Source organism: Talpa europaea (genome assembly GCF_964194135.1).
Source record: "Talpa europaea genome assembly, chromosome: 1".
NCBI classification, from domain to species: domain Eukaryota; kingdom Metazoa; phylum Chordata; class Mammalia; order Eulipotyphla; family Talpidae; genus Talpa; species Talpa europaea.
In genome coordinates, this window is record NC_140073.1 from 26,296,920 (window position 1) to 26,315,079 (window position 18,160).

The 18,160-nt window shown below is 39.9% G+C and overlaps 1 protein-coding gene across 1 annotated transcript; it reads left to right on the forward strand.

Moving 5' to 3' along the window:
- Window positions 1-1,160: 1,160 nt before the first annotated feature.
- BDNF (brain derived neurotrophic factor) lies at window positions 1,161-17,361 on the forward strand (the record flags this gene model as incomplete). Its single annotated transcript, XM_084238887.1, is given in 5 exon segments — window positions 1,161-1,179; window positions 1,182-1,241; window positions 1,244-1,303; window positions 1,306-1,382; window positions 16,600-17,361. Coding segments are annotated over 5 exon segments (978 nt in total).
- Window positions 17,362-18,160: the final 799 nt, after the last annotated feature.

Sequence of the window (18,160 nt, forward strand, 5' to 3'; positions counted from 1 at the left end):
TTGTGGTCAATGGCCTGAAAAGCACATGGTTCTGTTCCAGGGACCAAAGAGATCTTCTTGAAGAAAATGTCCTGACATTTCAAACAGATGAACTTCATGCATAGTTTTGACTCTACACCCTATTAAGGATGCATATAAGGTTGGCACCTTGAGGGAACAATTCAGCATCGGGAAGAGAGTAGTAAAGAAGGAGCTTTGGGGTTATATTCAACTTCTGTGGAATTAGTATATAAACAAACTGTTTATAAGGAATCATCCTGTGGGACTTGGCTTAAATAAATTAAAAATTGGTGCCTGGAGTCTACAGGATATCTCTGCCAAGTACACTTCCCTCAAATAGAAGACACCACATCCACATCTGACTCCACATGGAAAGAGGCAGACAAGCCCCTGCTGGCTCAAGCTCCATTTCCATCACATGCTGGCCATGGTGATCTTTGGCAACTTATCGGAGCTCCCTGAGCCTCAGTTTTCTCAGCTGTAAATGCTGGATAATTAGATCATCTAGCTCCTAGCTAATGCCTATTAGTTTTAATCATTTCTAATACAAAGAGAAACCTGAATTACTTATCCAGAGCCCAGAGCTTCTTCCAAAAATTGCTGCCATACTCACCACCACCACCACTACCAACACTGTATTTACTAGTCAGTACCGCATGGAAACATACCTCCACCCCATTGTTAGATTACATATATTGGCGTTTGACTTGGCAGTTTTTTCTGTCAGAAATCATGTGTAGTGGAAAGGAATGGAGACAGATGTTCTCCTACTCATGATATTGGTGGAAGTGCAGAGTTGAATGTTTCCACATAGGTGCATCTTACTGGCTCAAGGGATGTGGATAGTTTCCTACCGGCCATATGGGTCTTTGTCATTTGAGATGTTATTATTTTCCTTGTATTTTATAGTAGCTCTGGAGCACAGCCAGCTTCTTGAATAGGGTCCACATGGCTCATTATGCACGGGGCCCGGGAACTGGCTCTTCAGAGGAATGGTGACGGGGGAAGTGTTGGGGACGGGGGTAGGGCCATGGGGAACACACTCAATTATTTTTCCTCCTGTATTAAGCTACAAATGATGAGCACTTTCCTGTGCTTTACAGTAAGTAATTAAAAGAAATTATAGAGTTGGATGCAAAAATAACCCGAAGGTCAACTGGATGTGTGGAACCACCAGTTTTTCTCTGTGTGCCGAAGGTTAATCCGAGTTAACGCTCAGAACTCTGAGTCGCTGCAGAAGGGTGGCCTGTCCACACTTGTTCTGGCATCTTTCCTCACGCTTCCGCATGGGGTGACTATGTATCCTAAAGAAGGGCTGTGGTGTGTGCTTTTGTGCTTCAGTGGAATTTAACAAACTGATTCCTGAAAATGGTCTCATAAAGGTGAGCAACAGAGAGCTAATAGCCTTCTTTTGCTAATTTTAGCTTTCCCCAGCTTTTCTTGATGGTAGTTTGAAAGGCAATGCTATTCTTTTGTCTCTAGAGGCAATTTATCTTCATTTTCTTCCCCTACCTATTTTCACCTCTCTGGCTTTTTAAAATTTCACGTTCTGTGTACTTGAGAGAACAGGGTCTGATCTAGAAAGCTCCCTTCATCAGGTGAGAATTAGTTATGCCATTCTCGCTTCAGCCCTGTGGTGTTAATGACATTGAAGCCTTCCAGTTTGGACCTAAGATGGATCTCATTACGTACAGATATTCTTTCTATAATGGAAATTGCTCAGATAACTAATTAACCACAAGAATACGTTGGCTATGGAAATTTTCAGGAGCAGCATCTGTGGAAAAACTGAGATGGGCATGCCTTCACCACGACTCTGGGGTCCATTAAGAGTGTGTTTGTGTAGCGACGGTGTCTAGTGGGTGTTGGCTCACAGCAGTCAAAATCCCCCCAACATCTCATGGCAGGAACCCGGAATGCCCGGGAACACATTAAAAACAACCTGTTGATTTAACGTTGCCAATTCTGAACAAAGAGACTGACACAGGGCTGACTACTCTTACCTTTCTCTGCATTTTTTTTTTAATTGTAATTGTTCTGGCACGTTCCCAATCTTCACATAATGGCAAAGTTCTTTTCTTAAAGGGGGATTCCCTTTATCTTTTGGTCTGAGAGAGTTACTGCATGTTCTTCCCTTAGGGACAAAGAATGTACTTGCATCACCCTTGCATTTTTTTTTTTTTTTTTTTTTTAAGGTACAGAGCATGCTTAGTCCTGGGTCCACGAACTGGAGGAATAGGCTGTGCTGCACTCTCACAACACCCCTGTTAGGCGGACTGCCTCGTTTGTTACTTGGAGGAGGCCATTCCCTAGCTGTGTTGACATCTTCACTAAGTGGGACTCGAGGTGGAACCCAATAGCCCTTGGGATTCTGCCTGGGAAAAGAGAGTTCTGTGTCATCTCAGCCCCACCCATTTGCAAATGACTTAACAACATTCTCTGGGTCTCTAGTGCTAGTCATTCGTTGTCCTGGTGAACTTGGTGACTTCTTGGTATTTAGAAACCAGCCTTGTGTGCAGTCTTTTGCGAAAAGCCTAAACAGTAGACCAGTCTCCATTTCTATTTATGAGACTATCCCATCAAGTCTGTGTGTTCAATTAAAAAATTTCATACTTTTCTTTAGAAATCTAATTTATTTTTATCTACCATTTTGGGTATTCAGTCCACACTTGTTCTGGCATCTGCCCTCATGCTTCTTCATGCGTGACTGTGCATCCCAAAGAAGGGCTCAAATTTTAGAACCAACTGAGAAATTGGTTTGCCTACTGGATTTGAAGATCTGAATTGGAGAGAGTGTTTAAATACTTCATGTACTCATTATGTTAAGATTTTGTTGCTGTTAATGTTACTGTTTTATTTTGTAAGGGTGAGTTTGTTTGTTACTTGCTAGGAGATACCTGGAACTGTTAGTTTTAGGACAAGTGTAGTAATAAGAAATCTTCATTGAATGGATGAGTCAGTTCCCTTCCTGGCTCTGACTCTGTTTCACCATTTCAGGACAAAGAATTTACAAGGATCAGAGATATCTGGCTGAAAGCCGTTTTAATATACCTGGAAATCTACTACTTGCCATAGCTGGCTGCATCATTTGTAGTATGATTCTAAGTGAGTAAGTGAAGTTAGGCCGGTAAGTAAGTGATCAGGGAGACCAGTTTTATTTACACTTGCCTTATAGCATTGAGGTAAAAAATTCATGATGAAATGGGAGTCCAGAATTAGATCAGCAGTCTCATTCAACCAATCATGTTTATAAGATATCTTTATGGTGGTTATGAACAGGATAGTAGAAAAGTTAACATAAAGGAAACCCAGATTTTGCTTAATACCATAAACATAAAGACATTTTCCCACATAATAAATGTCACAATAAAGCAAGTTGAACCCAGGAGGAAAGATGCCAGGGAAACCCGGGGCCAACTCAGAAGGTCCATGCCATTCAGTGCTTCTGTTGACTCTAACCCTTTCCTTTCTTATATTAAATATCTTCCTTACTCTACCATTTAGTCCAGTGCTTCTTAACTTTAATAAGCACATGAAACATCTTTAAGTACATGAGTCTTGTTGAAATGCAGATTCTGATTTAGTGGTTGGAGTGGATGGGATGGAGGACGAGACCTGAGATTGTGCATTTCTTACGAGCTCCTAGGTGATAAACATGCTGCTGGCCCATGGACACACTTTGAGAAGCAAGGCTTCAGTTCTTTTTGACCTGTGGAGGTTTTATTCTATACCTACATTTTCTGAAACTGACTTTGGGTCCCATAACTGTCTTGTTACTTGTAGAATTTTTTTTAAAAAGATTTATTTATTTGTGCATATAAGAGCTGGGGTACAGGCCAGAGATGTGGGGGTGGTGAGAGGATTCACCAGAGACAGAGTGGGGAGCAGAACAGGCAGATTGACTGAAGTACACTGCTGAGGGGAGCAGTAGATGAGACAGCGGAGGTCTGCTGCGCCATGTGGGTTGCTCCCTGGCCGGCCAGGGATCGAACTGGTGCTGCAGAGTCTGCGGATTGCTTCATAGTGCTGTGCTTAACCCCTTGCGCCACCAGGAAGGCCCTCCTTGTAGGATTTTTAATAAAAAATTTGAATTATACAAATACACTTAATTTGTAAAGGTAAGTTTATAATATAAAAAAATTACCCAAAGTTTGAGATTTTATATTATATAGACTTTATATTATAAAAATTTACATTATATAAAGTAAATTTTGTATTTGAAATTCTTCTATAAATTTAAAGTCTGTAAGTTTAAATGCAGTTTAAATGCCTGTGATAACAATGATGTTTGTATCTCCCCCTTCACTGTTTTCAGAGTCCTTGTCCCTTTACAGGAAATTTCCCCCATGATATCATAGTAGTTGTAGAGAACAACACCTGTCATTAAATGTGATGTTTGTTCAGGTTCTCCTTACAGAATAGGTTTCTGAAACTTTGTGGAACTAGGTAGATAGTATCTCTTTAGTAAACATTACTGCCTACCATAAATGGGAATTTATAAGTAATACATTGTCTTGGCAATTTAGCACTTAGAACATTGTTAAATCTGAACTTTACTTTAGCTCATTATAACAAATCCCATCTGAAATTCTAAAGAAAACAGAATCCTAATTAAAGAGGTTAGGTTTTTGAATTGAGTGTTAACTGCTATTTAGATCTTGTAATCTAAAAAATAAGTTCCAGAGCGTTTTTAGACAACTTACTCATTTGCTGGTGACTTGTGTAAGCTTGACACTAAGGCTTCTTTATTACAGAATAGACATGTGCACTCTTTGAGCAGTATTATTCTGAAGAAGAAGGCAGGGCATGATAGAACTGCCAGCTTTGATAGGCTTTGGATTTTAGGGATTCTTCCTTGGTCACAGGAGACCAGTGGGCTTTCTAGAGCAGTAGTGATGGAGATTGTTGGCTGGTGGCCCTGGGGTTGGAATGACAGGTGAGGTGTTCTCTGCCCAGACCTGGTCCTTATACCTGGCATTTTTATTCTATTCCAAAATATATTCCATCATTACAGCTCACTTTAAGACTTACTACTCTTCCTTTAGTTCCACCTTCCCTGTTATACATTGTGCAAATATTACTGTCGCAAACGGAAACTCAGTGAGTCAGGATATGTGGGCACCTGATTTTTACATGCATATGAGTTGTAATTTGGGGGACAATACCCAATTCCTATCCTAATACAGAATATTATCTTTGTTTTATTTTTGAGCAAGGTCTCTCACCTATAGAAAGATTCTTACCTTTTCAGAAATGGAGGGAGGAGTAGAGAGGTTAATAGAGGACCAGAACTATAGTATTTTCTAGCAAAGATGTATATAGATTCATCTATCAAATTAAGGACTCAAGAGAAAATACTTTTTTACCTCATGATAGGGGTGTGTGTGTGTGTATCACTCCAGGTATGATCTAAGAACCAAATTTCCCTGGCATTGTTGGTGAGGCTAAGTGATGGCTACAAGTGTCACCTGAAACCATAGACGAGCAAGGGCATGAGAGAGCACTCTGGTATGAACGATTGTGTTTTGTAGGAAGCATAATTGGATCTTGCAGACATAAACTACGTTGTAGCTAAAATCTACATTTTTAGGGGCCTCCCATTTTGACGTAGCCTAGACATCAAATTTCAGCACTGTCACTGCTATAACCTGAGTTATATCCCCAGCCAGGGAGCTAACCCACATGGCACAGCAGACCTCTCCTGACTTGCCCACAGCTCCCCTCAGTAGTGTATTTCAGTAGATCTGCCTGTTCTGTTCCCCACTCTATCTCTGGTGAATCTTGTTACCTCCTGCACCTCTGGCCTAAACTCCAGTTCTTCTATGCAAAAATAAATAATTTTTTAAAGCTACATTTTTAAAAATACTTCCTTGGAAACATTGAAAAACCTGTACTATCAGATGTCATTTACTAAAATATTTAGTAGTTCAAATTGATTGGTCATCCAGGCAAGTAGGTAGGCATCTATAATGATTGTTTGTTTTGCCTCTCCATTTTATTTATGGATTCCAACTGCCAGTTGTTTTCTTTGAGGAATGTGTGCCTTTTTGTTTTTAAGACTTCTTGGCTAAGCAATATATGCCTAATGTGAAAATAAAGCAGAAATAATGCAGAGGGATGGCAGAAACTTGTCCCTGTAGTTAAAGGCCCAGTTTTTCTTTGGAGTCTGAGGTTCTGACCTTGTTCTATCAAGGGAACCACAGCGAGTAGATGAGTTGATTAAAAACTCTGATCCTCTTTCCTCCTGTATGAAATGGGGATAATTATAGTTACCTGTACCTCTAGGGTCCTATGAGTCTTAATTACTTAATATTTGCAAAGTGTTTGGAGATCTTTGAATTAAAAGTGCTGAGCAGTGGAATCCAAGTTCAGTGTAATTATAATTGGAATGGAGTTTATTTTTTTTTTTCACTACTGATTTTTACTTTAAAACAGAGAAAAGGGCCCTCACACATTCTCTTCTGTTATTTCAAATGAGCTCATGTTTTGCTAAAGTTGCAAGTCATTCTTAACTGAAACATTATGAAATAAAAAATCTCTTTGAAAAGTTATGTGGAGCTTATGCTGCAGTCCAAGTACCTTTCCAGACTGAAAACCTGAGCATGTGCAGAAGATTATGTGTGAAAGTGGGAGGCTGAGGGGGAAAAAGGGAGAATGAGAGAGAATTGCAGGGTTTTGACAGGCACAAGAGGATTGGAGCACTGTCTATAAAAAGCAGGGTGCACTGCAATACAAGAAGATACTTCCCAATACAGGAAGCGAGGGATAAAAGCAGTGCAGCACAGAAATCTAGATCAAACTCAGACTCCTTTCTTAATTTGGAGGACCTAGCCTTCTATATCAAAAGCCACTGCCTCTCATGAATTATCCAATCCTGTATCAGAAAAAGGATCTTGTTTGCCTCAGGGTAAATGATACAAAGTCAAAGCAACAAGGTGAATCCTTTTAACATAAGAACCAGTATTTTAACATGAAATGATGATCCTTGGTGGATGTGGGGAGTTGGTTAGGATTCTATCTAGAGAGATAAAATAATAAATTAAGGGTCCTTTAAATAAAATTTCAGTTATTATTTTCCTGTACACAAAATACAGTTTTTCCTCCAAGAGTTTGTTAGAGCCTTTAAGTTCAACTTGAACAGTATAATCAAAAAATGATCAATTTTACAAAACAATTGAGGGTCTCATCATTTCTTTCAAGGTTTGATTCAATGGTTTGATTCTTTTTTTTTTTTTTTTTTGGAATGGAGTTTATACTCTTGTCTCCCCTCCACTCCATCCTGCCTTTTCAGCCAACTCAGACATTACTGATGGTTACCACTCAGCTCTGTGCATTTGCTGTAATCTGTTTCTTTTGTCACTTACTTCAGCTTAAAAATAAGTAAGTTCATTCATGAAGTTAAATTGTATATCTCTGCTCTTAACCCAATCCCACACTTACCTACTTAATATTTATTTTTAAAGCTCAATAGCCACTGAGAATGAAATCAGTGAATTACTTTGTCTCTTTCGGTCTACCATTCTTTCTAGTCCTTTGACTCATGATACACTGGCTTCTCAAAGCATCCCCCACTCAGAAACTCTCCTTGGCTCTTCCATGTCTGGAAGGCAAAGTTCACACTCCTTAGCATCTCCCTTTATTCTCTCATATTTTCTATTTTTTTCTTTTGTATATTTTTACATCATTTTTACACAATGTATGCATTTTCATCTTGGTTATGTCCCCATACAATTCCCACCCACCTTGTTTTGATCCTACTCCCTCCCCCCCCCCATCCCATAGTATGTCTCTGGTATATAGTTGCTTGTTGATTTTGATTTTTACTTTATTATAATTAGTCTTTTTCCTGGTCCCTTATTTAGGTTTTCTAAATTCCTGCTATGAGTGAGACTATTTACAACAGCTAAACTATGGAAACAACCCAAATGCCCAAAAATAGATGACTGGATCAAGAAGGTGTGGTACATATACACAATGGAATATTACTCAGCAATCAAAAAAGATCAACTCATGCAATTTGCAGCAACATGGATGGAGCTAGAAGGGATCATGCTCAGTGAAATAAGCCAGAAAGAAAAAGAAAAATACCAGATGGTCTCCTCTCTCATTTTCTCATCATTCCTGTTCCAGAACTCTTCTCTCAAGATTATACCCCAATGCCTTCCCACCTCCATATCTTTTGCCAAGGTGCTGTCCATCCACTGGTCTTTTCCAAGTGCATTTAAATCCTTCATATTCTTTTCAGCCTCCATCACATTCTTCATTCTCTAACTGGAGTTAACCTCTTTCTCTCCATAGAAGTTTACTTATAATTTTTTAGGCTCATTTCTACCTTTATACTTTAGGTCCTTACATGTATGTCCTCCCTTCTAGACTGTAAGATATAGATTCTATGTCTGATTAATGAATGAAAGTAAGACTACTACATGCATGTATTGACACTTGATATAAATTATAAATAGTGCTGCTGTAAACATAGGTGTGCAGGTGCCCTTTTCAATTAATGTTTCTGTGTCATTTGGGTAAATACCTAGGAGTGGAATTGCTGGATCATATGGAAGTTCCATCTTTAGCAGGTTGAGGAACCTCCATACAGCTCTCCATAGTGGTGGGACCAGTTTGCACTCACACCAGCAGTGCAGGAGAGTTCCTTTTTCTCCACATCCTCTCCAACATTTGTTGTTGCTAGTTTTTTTAATATGTGCCATTCTCACTGGTGTAAGATGGTATCTCGTTGTAGTTTTGATTTGCATTTATTTACACAACGGAATATTACTCAGCAATCAAAAAAGATAAACTTATGCAATTTGCAATAACATGGATGGAGCTGGAAGGGATCATGCTCAGCAAAATAAGCCAGGGCTAAAAAAAAAAAGAAAAATACCAGATGGTCTCACTCATAGCAGGAATTTATTTTTTTTTTAATTTAAATAATAAATTTTATTTTTATATTCCCCCATACAATTGCAAACGCCCCATTCTGACCCCAATCCCTCCCCTCCCGCCCCCCACCCCCCAAAAAGTGTCTCTGGTTCATAGTTTTTTGTTAATTTTGATTTTCACTTTCTTATATTCATTTTCCTGGTCCCTTATTTAAGTTTTCTAGATTCCTGTCATAGCAGGAATTTAGAAAACCTAAATAAGGGATCAGGAAAAAGACTAATTATAATAAAGTAAAAATCAAAATTAACAGGCAACTAGAAACCAGAGATACACTCCAGGGGGGTGGGGGGAGAAGGGAGTAGGATCAAAACAACCGGGGTGCGGGCCTCCTGGTGGCGCAGTGGTTGAGCGCTGGGTTGCGAAGCTGCCCGCAGCCTCTGCAGCGCCAGTTCGATCCCCGGCTGCTCCCCGGCCACCGGAGGAGGGTCCCGCATGGTGCGCAGACCTCTCCTGCCGCCCGCTGCTCCCCTCAGCAGTGTACCTCGGTCCTTCTGTCTGCTCTGCTCCCCGCTCTGGCTCTGGTGAATTCTCTCACCCTCCTGCTCTTCTGACTGTACCCAGTGCTTGTATAAATACATAAACAAACAAACAAACAAACAAACAAATAAATAAAAATTAAACTTTAAAAAAAAAACAACGGGGTGGGAATTGTATGGGGACTATAACCAAGATGAAAATGCATACATTGTGCAAAAATGAAAAATGATGTACAAATATATAAAATAAAAATAATAATAATAAAAAGGTGAGACTTTACTAAGCTAGTGTTTTAATAGGCTTGCATCATGTGTTTAGAAATTAAATCTTAATTGATAATTTCTTCAACTTGATGGGTATCCTTATTGTTTTAGGGACTAAGATGAACAGCCCAATTGTTAAATTGTGTTTCTTTGACTACATGCTCATAGACAAAACCTAAAGGGACTGGGAACAAAGTTCTGGATTTTTTTCCCCGTGTGCTGAATTTCTCATATTATTCAGTTCCCCTTCTTAACTTTGGCCAAGAATGCTTGGTTCTGACATGCCTAAATTTTTGTAAAGCATTCTTTTGCAGGAAGACTGCATTGTCTGAATGTCATCCACTGAAGTAAGGATGCTTTTTAAGTTGAAGGTTCTTGGAGATCATACTATACTACAACATAGTATTTTTTTTATTTAAATATTTTATATAATTCTTACATCTTTTTTCATCTTTGCACAATGTATGCATTTTCATTTTGGTTATATTCCCCATACAATTGTATCCCCCCCTTATTTTGACTCTAGTCCTTTCTTTCTCTGCCACCCCCGCCCCCCAGTGTGTCTCTGGTTTATAGTTGCTTGTTGATTTTGATTTTTACTTTGTATTGATTAGTCTTTTTCCTGGTCTCTTATTTAGGTTTTCTAAATTCCTGCTACGAGTGAGACCATCCGGTATTTTTCTTTTTCTTTCTGACTTATTTCGCTGAGCATGATCCCTTCTAGCTCCATCCATGTTGCTGCAAACTGCATGTGTTTATCTTTTTGATTGCTGAGTAATATTCCATTGTGTATATGTACTACATCTTCTTGATCCAGTTGTCTATTTTTGGGCATTTGGGTTGTTTCCATAGCTTAGCTATTGTAAATAATGCTGCTATAAACATAGGCGTGCAGGTGCCCTTTGGAATTACTGTTTCTGTGTCCTTTGGGTAAATACCTAGGAGTGGAATTGCTGGATCATACGGAAGCTCTATGTTTAGTAGGTCCAGAAATCTCCACACAGCTCTCCATAGTGGTTGGACCAGTTTGCACTCCCACCAGCAGTGCAGAAGAGTTCCTTTTTCTCCACAACCTCTCCAACATTTGTTGTTGCTAGTTTTTTTAATATGTACCATTCTCACTGGTGTAAGATGGTATCTCATGGTAGTTTTGATTTGCATTTCCCTGATTACAAGTGATGCTGAACATTTTTTCATATGCCTGTTGGCCATTTGCATTTCTTCTTCAGAGAAGTTTCTATTTAGCTCTTCTACCCATTTTTTGACAGGATTATTTTCTTTGTTTTTGTTGAGTTTCATCAGCTCTTTGTAGATTTTTGTGATCAGTCCTTTATCATTAGTGTTGTGTGCAAAAATGTTCTCCCAGTCCGTGGGGTTTCTCTTTTACAACATAGTATCGTAATGGTGCTGCCTTTTTGGAAGTTGGGCATCAGGTTACACATAACTTCAGAAACTATGTCCACATTTTATGAACTGCTTTGACCACCTTTTGCTGCATCGGTTTTCTCCTTCCTATGGTTAAATGCTTAAACCAGGAGCATGTCCTCATATTATAAACATGGAACAAGAGAACAGGTAACTGATTAGATTTGTAATATCTTCTCTGTTACTTAAACTCTTTGAACCAGAATTGATTCATCTGTATAATGGAGATAATAATCCCTGTCCTGTCTCCTTGTAACAATCAAATTCAGCATTTGCGAATGTTCTACTCTTTTAAAAGTTGTTATTGGAGCAGGAGAGCATACTGTCATAGATATATTCATCTAATTGAAAGTTTAAGTCTTGTGAGTCATGCTTAACTAAACTTTATTTCTACATTGTTAATTTTCTGTATAGTCCTATATACTATATTTAGTTATTGAGAGTGGGACTAAAATCCTTCCTGGTGTTTTATAGATGTGGTTGAGTTGTTTGCTATAAGCCTTGGAGCAGAAATTAGACAGCACTAATGAATTTATTGTGGATAAACATATATAGACTAATGATCTACTTAGTATTATGGCTCAGCTTATCTTTTGTGTAATAAAGACTCATCTGAAGGGCTAAAATGTGAGGTTTCCCTTACTCATTGAAGAGGTTACAGGGGGAAAAATGAAGTTAAAAGATGAAAAATTCCCATTTTTGCTATTATGACTATTACCAATTTCTAAGTCTTCTATTGATCTATAAGAAACAAGAGCTATGCAGGCAGTGTAGAGGAAGTTAGTATGTTGTAGTGTTATTTGCTTTTTAATTATTTAAGTAAAGTTTTGCCCTATTACAGAAACTCAAGAGATTGCTTGTGGCTAATAGTTGCCATCCATCAAATCCCTTAGAGTTTATAATTTGGTTTAGCACAGCCTGTAATTGACCTAGCAATTCCAGTGAGTTTGCTAGTACTCTCCAGATAGAAAGACTTCCCATAAAAACTATTTCAAAACTAGCTTTACATGTGGTTTAATAAACCCATCACTAAGTTTTTACTGAGTGCTGTTGTTTTATTCTATTCAAAGTATTATGGGGATCAGACATGAGCCCATTGCTTCAGAGTTTGTCATTTTAATGATGGAACTGACCATATTTAGCAAATACAGTTAACAAGTAGAGAATGAAGTACTAAGTGAGATGCAATATGGAATTTTAGAGGAGGGCAGGTGGACCCGAAATAAATTAGAGAGAGTGGCATATATGATTTGATATTTAACCAGGGTCATGGAGGGTAATTAAGATTAGTCAGCTAGAGAGGAAGAAGTTTACCAGAAGAATGACCATTGTAAGCCTTTTAAGGCACTAAATGACTTAATGTGACTTAAGTCACATAATGGGAAGAAATCTGTGTGGTACTCCCAGGAATCTGCTTTGGTCAGACCAGGAGTCAAAAAGCATTGAGAGAAAGGATGCACAATGGACTATGGTGGTGGACTTTGGGTGACTTGGGGGTGGGTACACAGCGGTGGTGTGGTAGTTCTGGTAGTTCATGGGGGTATCCAAACATTACCTCAACTAAAAATAAACAAATGAATAATTTTAATTAAAAAAGAAAAGTAGCTAAGTAGATTCTGAAGGTTGTTCAGTAGCAGATAAAAGAGGTTGGATTTGATCTGGTGGAACAAAAAAGCCATTACAAGGTTTTTTTGTGTAAGAGAATGACAATTCAAGAGAGATAAGCTGGGTAACTCTTTACTAATCTCAGAGTTGAATGCAACAGAACCAGTGTTAAGTACATCAGGGGGACAGCGGAGTCACAAGCAAGAGGGCAAAGGATAAGCCAAGGTAGTTGCATTATCATGGAAAGAAAAGGATGGACAGTAGACATGTTTTAAAGGAAAAATGGGCTAGACTTCTTTACTGATTTGAAGTCTCTATGAGAAATTTATTTTTTTAAATGTTTTTTTTATATATATTTTTAAGATTAATTTTATTTATTTATACAAGCACTGGGTACAGTCAGAAGCGCGGGAGGGTGAGAGAATTCACCAGAGCCAGAGCGGGGAGCAGAGCAGGCAGAAGGACCGAAGTACACTGCTGAGGGGAGCAGCGGGTGGCAGGAGAGGTCTGCGTGGGACCCTCCTCCGGTGGCCGGGGAGCAGCCGGGGATCGAACCGGCGCCGCAGAGGCTGCGGGCAGCTTCGCAACCCAGCGCTCAACCGCTGCGCCAGCGGGGAGGCCCCTCTATGAGAAATTTATTGTCAACCTTGATTCCAAGATTTCTCTTCTGCAGGCTGGGTTGCCCAAAATATAAGAAACCATTGTCAGAAAAGTTAGGAAGTAGCTTTGTTCCAACAAAAAGCATTGAGTTGGTGCCTGATGCATTTGACTTCAAGGTCATGCAAGCATGTAAGAAGTTAGCACTGCAGAGATGTTGCTCAGAGGGCGAGGCTGGGAGGTGGTTGGGCTTGATCACCAAGTAATTCTCAATTGAATTTGTGCAAATGTTCAGCTGTTAGGATGCCCCTGGGTGAGCTGCAGGGTGGAAAACCAAGTAGTATTTACTCAAATGTCATTTGTTCTTCTGACATATTGGCTTGTGAGACTGATGAAAAATGATAGGTGTAATGCCAACTACTTTTCTAACCAAAAAATCATTAATTAAAAGAAAGTGAGACCCACGAAAGGCAAAGTAAACTTCTTTAAGCCAACTACAGAAAAAGGTATCACTAAAAGACTCATAACTACAGTAATGATAACAAAGTTTTCCAATTTTGTGCTTGAAGAGGCCTCAATATCTTGAGCTATTTTAAGCATTTAGTGGGAGCACTTAGGTAAATAATTAGTAAACTTCCTCCATTGCATTAATTCTACTATGTACTTTTTTTCATATTTTTTAAATTTCTGAAATTAGCTTGTGTCTTACAGTTGATGTCTTATTATTGGCTCTGTAGTAATTATGCCATAATTGTCAGTGCCTTAATTTTTTTTGCCTAATTTTCTTTTTTACATATGCACATAAGGTAATATGATTTAGTGTGTCCAAATAAGTCAACAGGAGCTTTTCTTAGGGAGTGTAGAATATAAGTTCTAAGTGATAAAGCAATAGTTTAACTGGCTGCATTTTTTATTTCCAAGTGGTACCTAAAATGGTGTGTATTAAAGTGATTATGTCTTTGGGGGTAGTGTAGGGGTTAAAGTCTCAGTGCTATCAAGCTGTCACCAGCCACTGTGGCATGAGTTTGATCCCTGGCCAGGGAGCTAACCCACATGGCTCAACTGACCTCTCCTGTCTCTCCCACTGCTCCCTCAGCAGTATATTTCAGTAAATCCACTTGTTCTGCTCCCTACTCTGTCTCTGATGAATCCTCTCAGCCCCCGCACCTCTGGCCTACACCCCAGTTCTTGTAGGCATAAATAAATAAAATAAATTTTAAAGAAAGGTGATGTCTTAAATAAATGAAATACGGTAGTAAACAGGAGTTGTTCACAGCCACACTCCACCAGCATAAAATTTTCTAAATTTGCATTATTTCTTCAACCTATATTCGAGGCATCCCATGGATTGTTTTCTTTTGGACTAGGAATATGAGAAAGGGTTTCCACTCAATGGTAAAAGTACTGCCTGCCAGCAACAGAACCCTTCTCAGAGGATCCATTTCTTTGTGATGCAGAATCCAAAATATTCACATAAGTTCAGGTCTTAGAATGGATAACTGTGCTTTGTTTAAACCACTGTGCCCTCCCTAATCTCAGACCATGAGCACCCCAAGCAGCTCCTGGACTGCCGTCTATCTGTGCGAAGGCAGAGTGACTCCACAAGGACATTTGTTAATGTTTGGAGTGGTGAGAAACTCTATGGTAGAAAAGGTGTGATAAAAATGGAGAACAGAGGCATCTGGTTCTCAAGACCAGAGTTCTCAGCCATTTCTGCTGTATGAGCTATTTGCTGGAGGTAGGTTGCCTTCCTGAATGTTCAGTAACATTTCATGAACAGAAAAGCAGTCTCATTGCCTACTGGTTGGCACGGATAACAGCTATGACACGCATGTGTCTTTTTTTAAGTCCGTGCTCCAGAACTGAGTAAGAATAAAGTTAGAATGCCTGGGCTGGGGATGCGTCTCTTTACTACTAAGGGACACGATGCTTCAGGTAAGTGACTCTGAAGTCCTTTCCCATCTGACGGTCACCTTGGGTTGATGTGTAGGTATGTTTTCATTTTGCTTGTTCATTCATTCTAATTGGCTTCCCAGAGCATGCTTGTAGATGTGGAGCCAAATTTAGAGTATAGCAACCCTCTGGCAAACAGGAAAAGATTAATTTTGTGGTGTGCTGTTAAGGGACTTCCCAGGAAACTTCAAAAGCACAGAAAGAAGCACTAGCTGCCTATTCCAAAATGTGCAAAATGCCATTCAGCTTTTTAAAGGAATGATAAACTCAGTTCACAGACACATACGTACAGGATCACGTTTCCAATAAAAGGAGCAGCTGAGCTTTCTTAGATGGATCTGTCTGTGCACCAAGACAGCCAGGGGGTGAGGGGCTCAGAGAGTTGGTGGAGATAAACCTGGATCTGCATATGGGAGACATTTGAAATTGACTTCAGTGCCTTTTTAATGCTGACTTTTCCAGTTCTCTTAAGCAGACACATTGTTTTCATGATATCAGCCCCAGGCATAGACACATCATTAAAATCAACGTGTAGAAAATGATTTCTGTTTGAAAATAAGCAAAGCATTCTCAGTCATGACCACCCAGGTGTCCTAGAAGAAACAATGGATGTAGAGTTGGAAGCCCAGAGTTCTAACATAAGCTTGCTTGGCGACATGAGGCCTGCGTTTTGTGGCTTTTGGGTACCCTCTCTGTAAAGCGGGGTAGCTCACTGAAATTATTTCTTCGTTGCTCTAATAGCTCACCTCTATGAAAAGACTAAGAAGTCAACGCAAAGGTTCCTTACAGCTCCTTGACTTCCGATTAATGGTGCTATTCATGCCACACGCCAGCCATACAGCTCCAGAGACCCTCACAAGCCCCTCAGGCCACTGCTGTTCCTGTCACACGTTCCCGCCACAGGACCATGTTGCTAACTAGGGGAAAAAAATACTATTACATTTGCAGTTGTTGCTTAGTAACATTTCTGATTTTGTATTTCTTGTGACAGCCTGAGCAGAGATCATTAAAAATTAAACTTACAAAGCTGCTAAAGTGGGAGGAAGGGGGAGAGCTGGAAGCCACGTTTTTTTCACTTACTTAGAAGACATCTCATCTCGGGTGTATATGCTAAATCTTGGGGGAAAGCACTGCATGTCTCTGGTTTCTATTAAAACACGTAGCGCACACTACTGACATTCATTTGTGTCTGGTGCAGCTGGAGTTTATCACCAATACATAAAAAAGCCTTGACCCTGCAGGACGGCCTGGAATTACAATCAGATGGGCTGCGTCCGCTCCCCGAGAAAGCAAGCCCTAACCAGTTTTGTGTCCTGTTTCTGCTTTCTCCCCGCAGTTCCACCAGGTGAGAAGAGTGATGACCATCCTTTTCCTTACTATGGTTATTTCATACTTCGGTTGCATGAAGGCTGCCCCCATGAAAGAAGCCAGTGTCCGAGGACCAGGCGGCTTGGCCTACCCAGGTGTGCGGACCCATGGGACTCTGGAGAGCGTGAATGGGCCCAAGGCAGGTTCAAGAGGCCTGACGTTGGCTGACACTTTTGAACACGTGATAGAAGAACTCCTGGATGAGGACCAGAAAGCTCGGCCCCACGAAGAAAACAATAAGGACGCGGACTTGTACACCTCCCGGGTGATGCTCAGTAGTCAAGTGCCTTTGGAGCCTCCTCTCCTCTTTCTGCTCGAGGAATACAAAAATTACCTGGATGCTGCAAACATGTCTATGAGGGTCCGGCGCCACTCCGACCCCGCCCGCCGCGGGGAGCTGAGCGTGTGCGACAGCATCAGCGAGTGGGTGACGGCTGCGGATAAAAAGACTGCAGTGGACATGTCGGGCGGGACGGTGACGGTCCTCGAAAAAGTCCCTGTCTCGAAAGGCCAACTGAAGCAGTACTTCTACGAGACCAAGTGCAATCCCATGGGCTACACAAAGGAGGGCTGCAGGGGCATAGACAAAAGGCATTGGAACTCCCAGTGCCGAACTACCCAGTCGTACGTGCGGGCCCTCACCATGGATAGCAAAAAGAGAATTGGCTGGCGATTCATAAGGATAGACACTTCCTGTGTATGTACATTGACCATTAAAAGGGGAAGATAGTGGATTTATGTTGTATAGATTATATTGAGACAAAAATTATCTATTTGTATATATACATAACAGGGTAAATTATTCAGTTAAGAAAAAATAATTTTATGAACTGCATGTATAAATGAAGTTTATACAGTACAGTGGTTCTACAATCTATTTATTGGACATATCCATGGCCAGAAGGGAAAGTCATTTTGCGCACAACTTTAAAAAAAAGTCTGCATTACATTCCTCGATAATGTTGTGGTTTGTTGCCGTTGCCAAGAATTGAAAACGTAAAAAGTTTAAAACTAATAATAATAAATTGCATGCTGCTTTAATTGTGAATTGATAATAAACTGTCCTCTTTCAGAAAACAGACAAAAACAAAAAACAGCAAAAATTTGAACCAAAACATTCCGTTTACATTTTAGACAGTAAGTATCTTCGTTCTTGTTAGTACTCTCTCTGTTTTACTGCTTTTAACTTCTGATAGCGTTGGAATTAAAACAATGTCAAGGTGCTGTTGTCATCGCTTTACTGGCTTAGGGGATGGGGGATGGGTGGGGTCTATTTTTGTTTGTTTTGTGTTTTTTTGTTTTGTTTTGTTTTGTTTTTGTTTTGTTTTGTTTTGTTCCCATAGGGAGTAGGGATGGGGAAAGAATTCTTTCACTATATATTCTGGTCGATAGAAGATTCATTTGTACGCTGTAAAGATGTTTGCAGTACCAACCAGATGACTGAAAAGTGAATAAAAATCAAGGCAACTGAACCACGCGCTCAGTTCAATAGGCTCTCCTGCCCCCCCACCTGGGCCTTGGCTGATCAG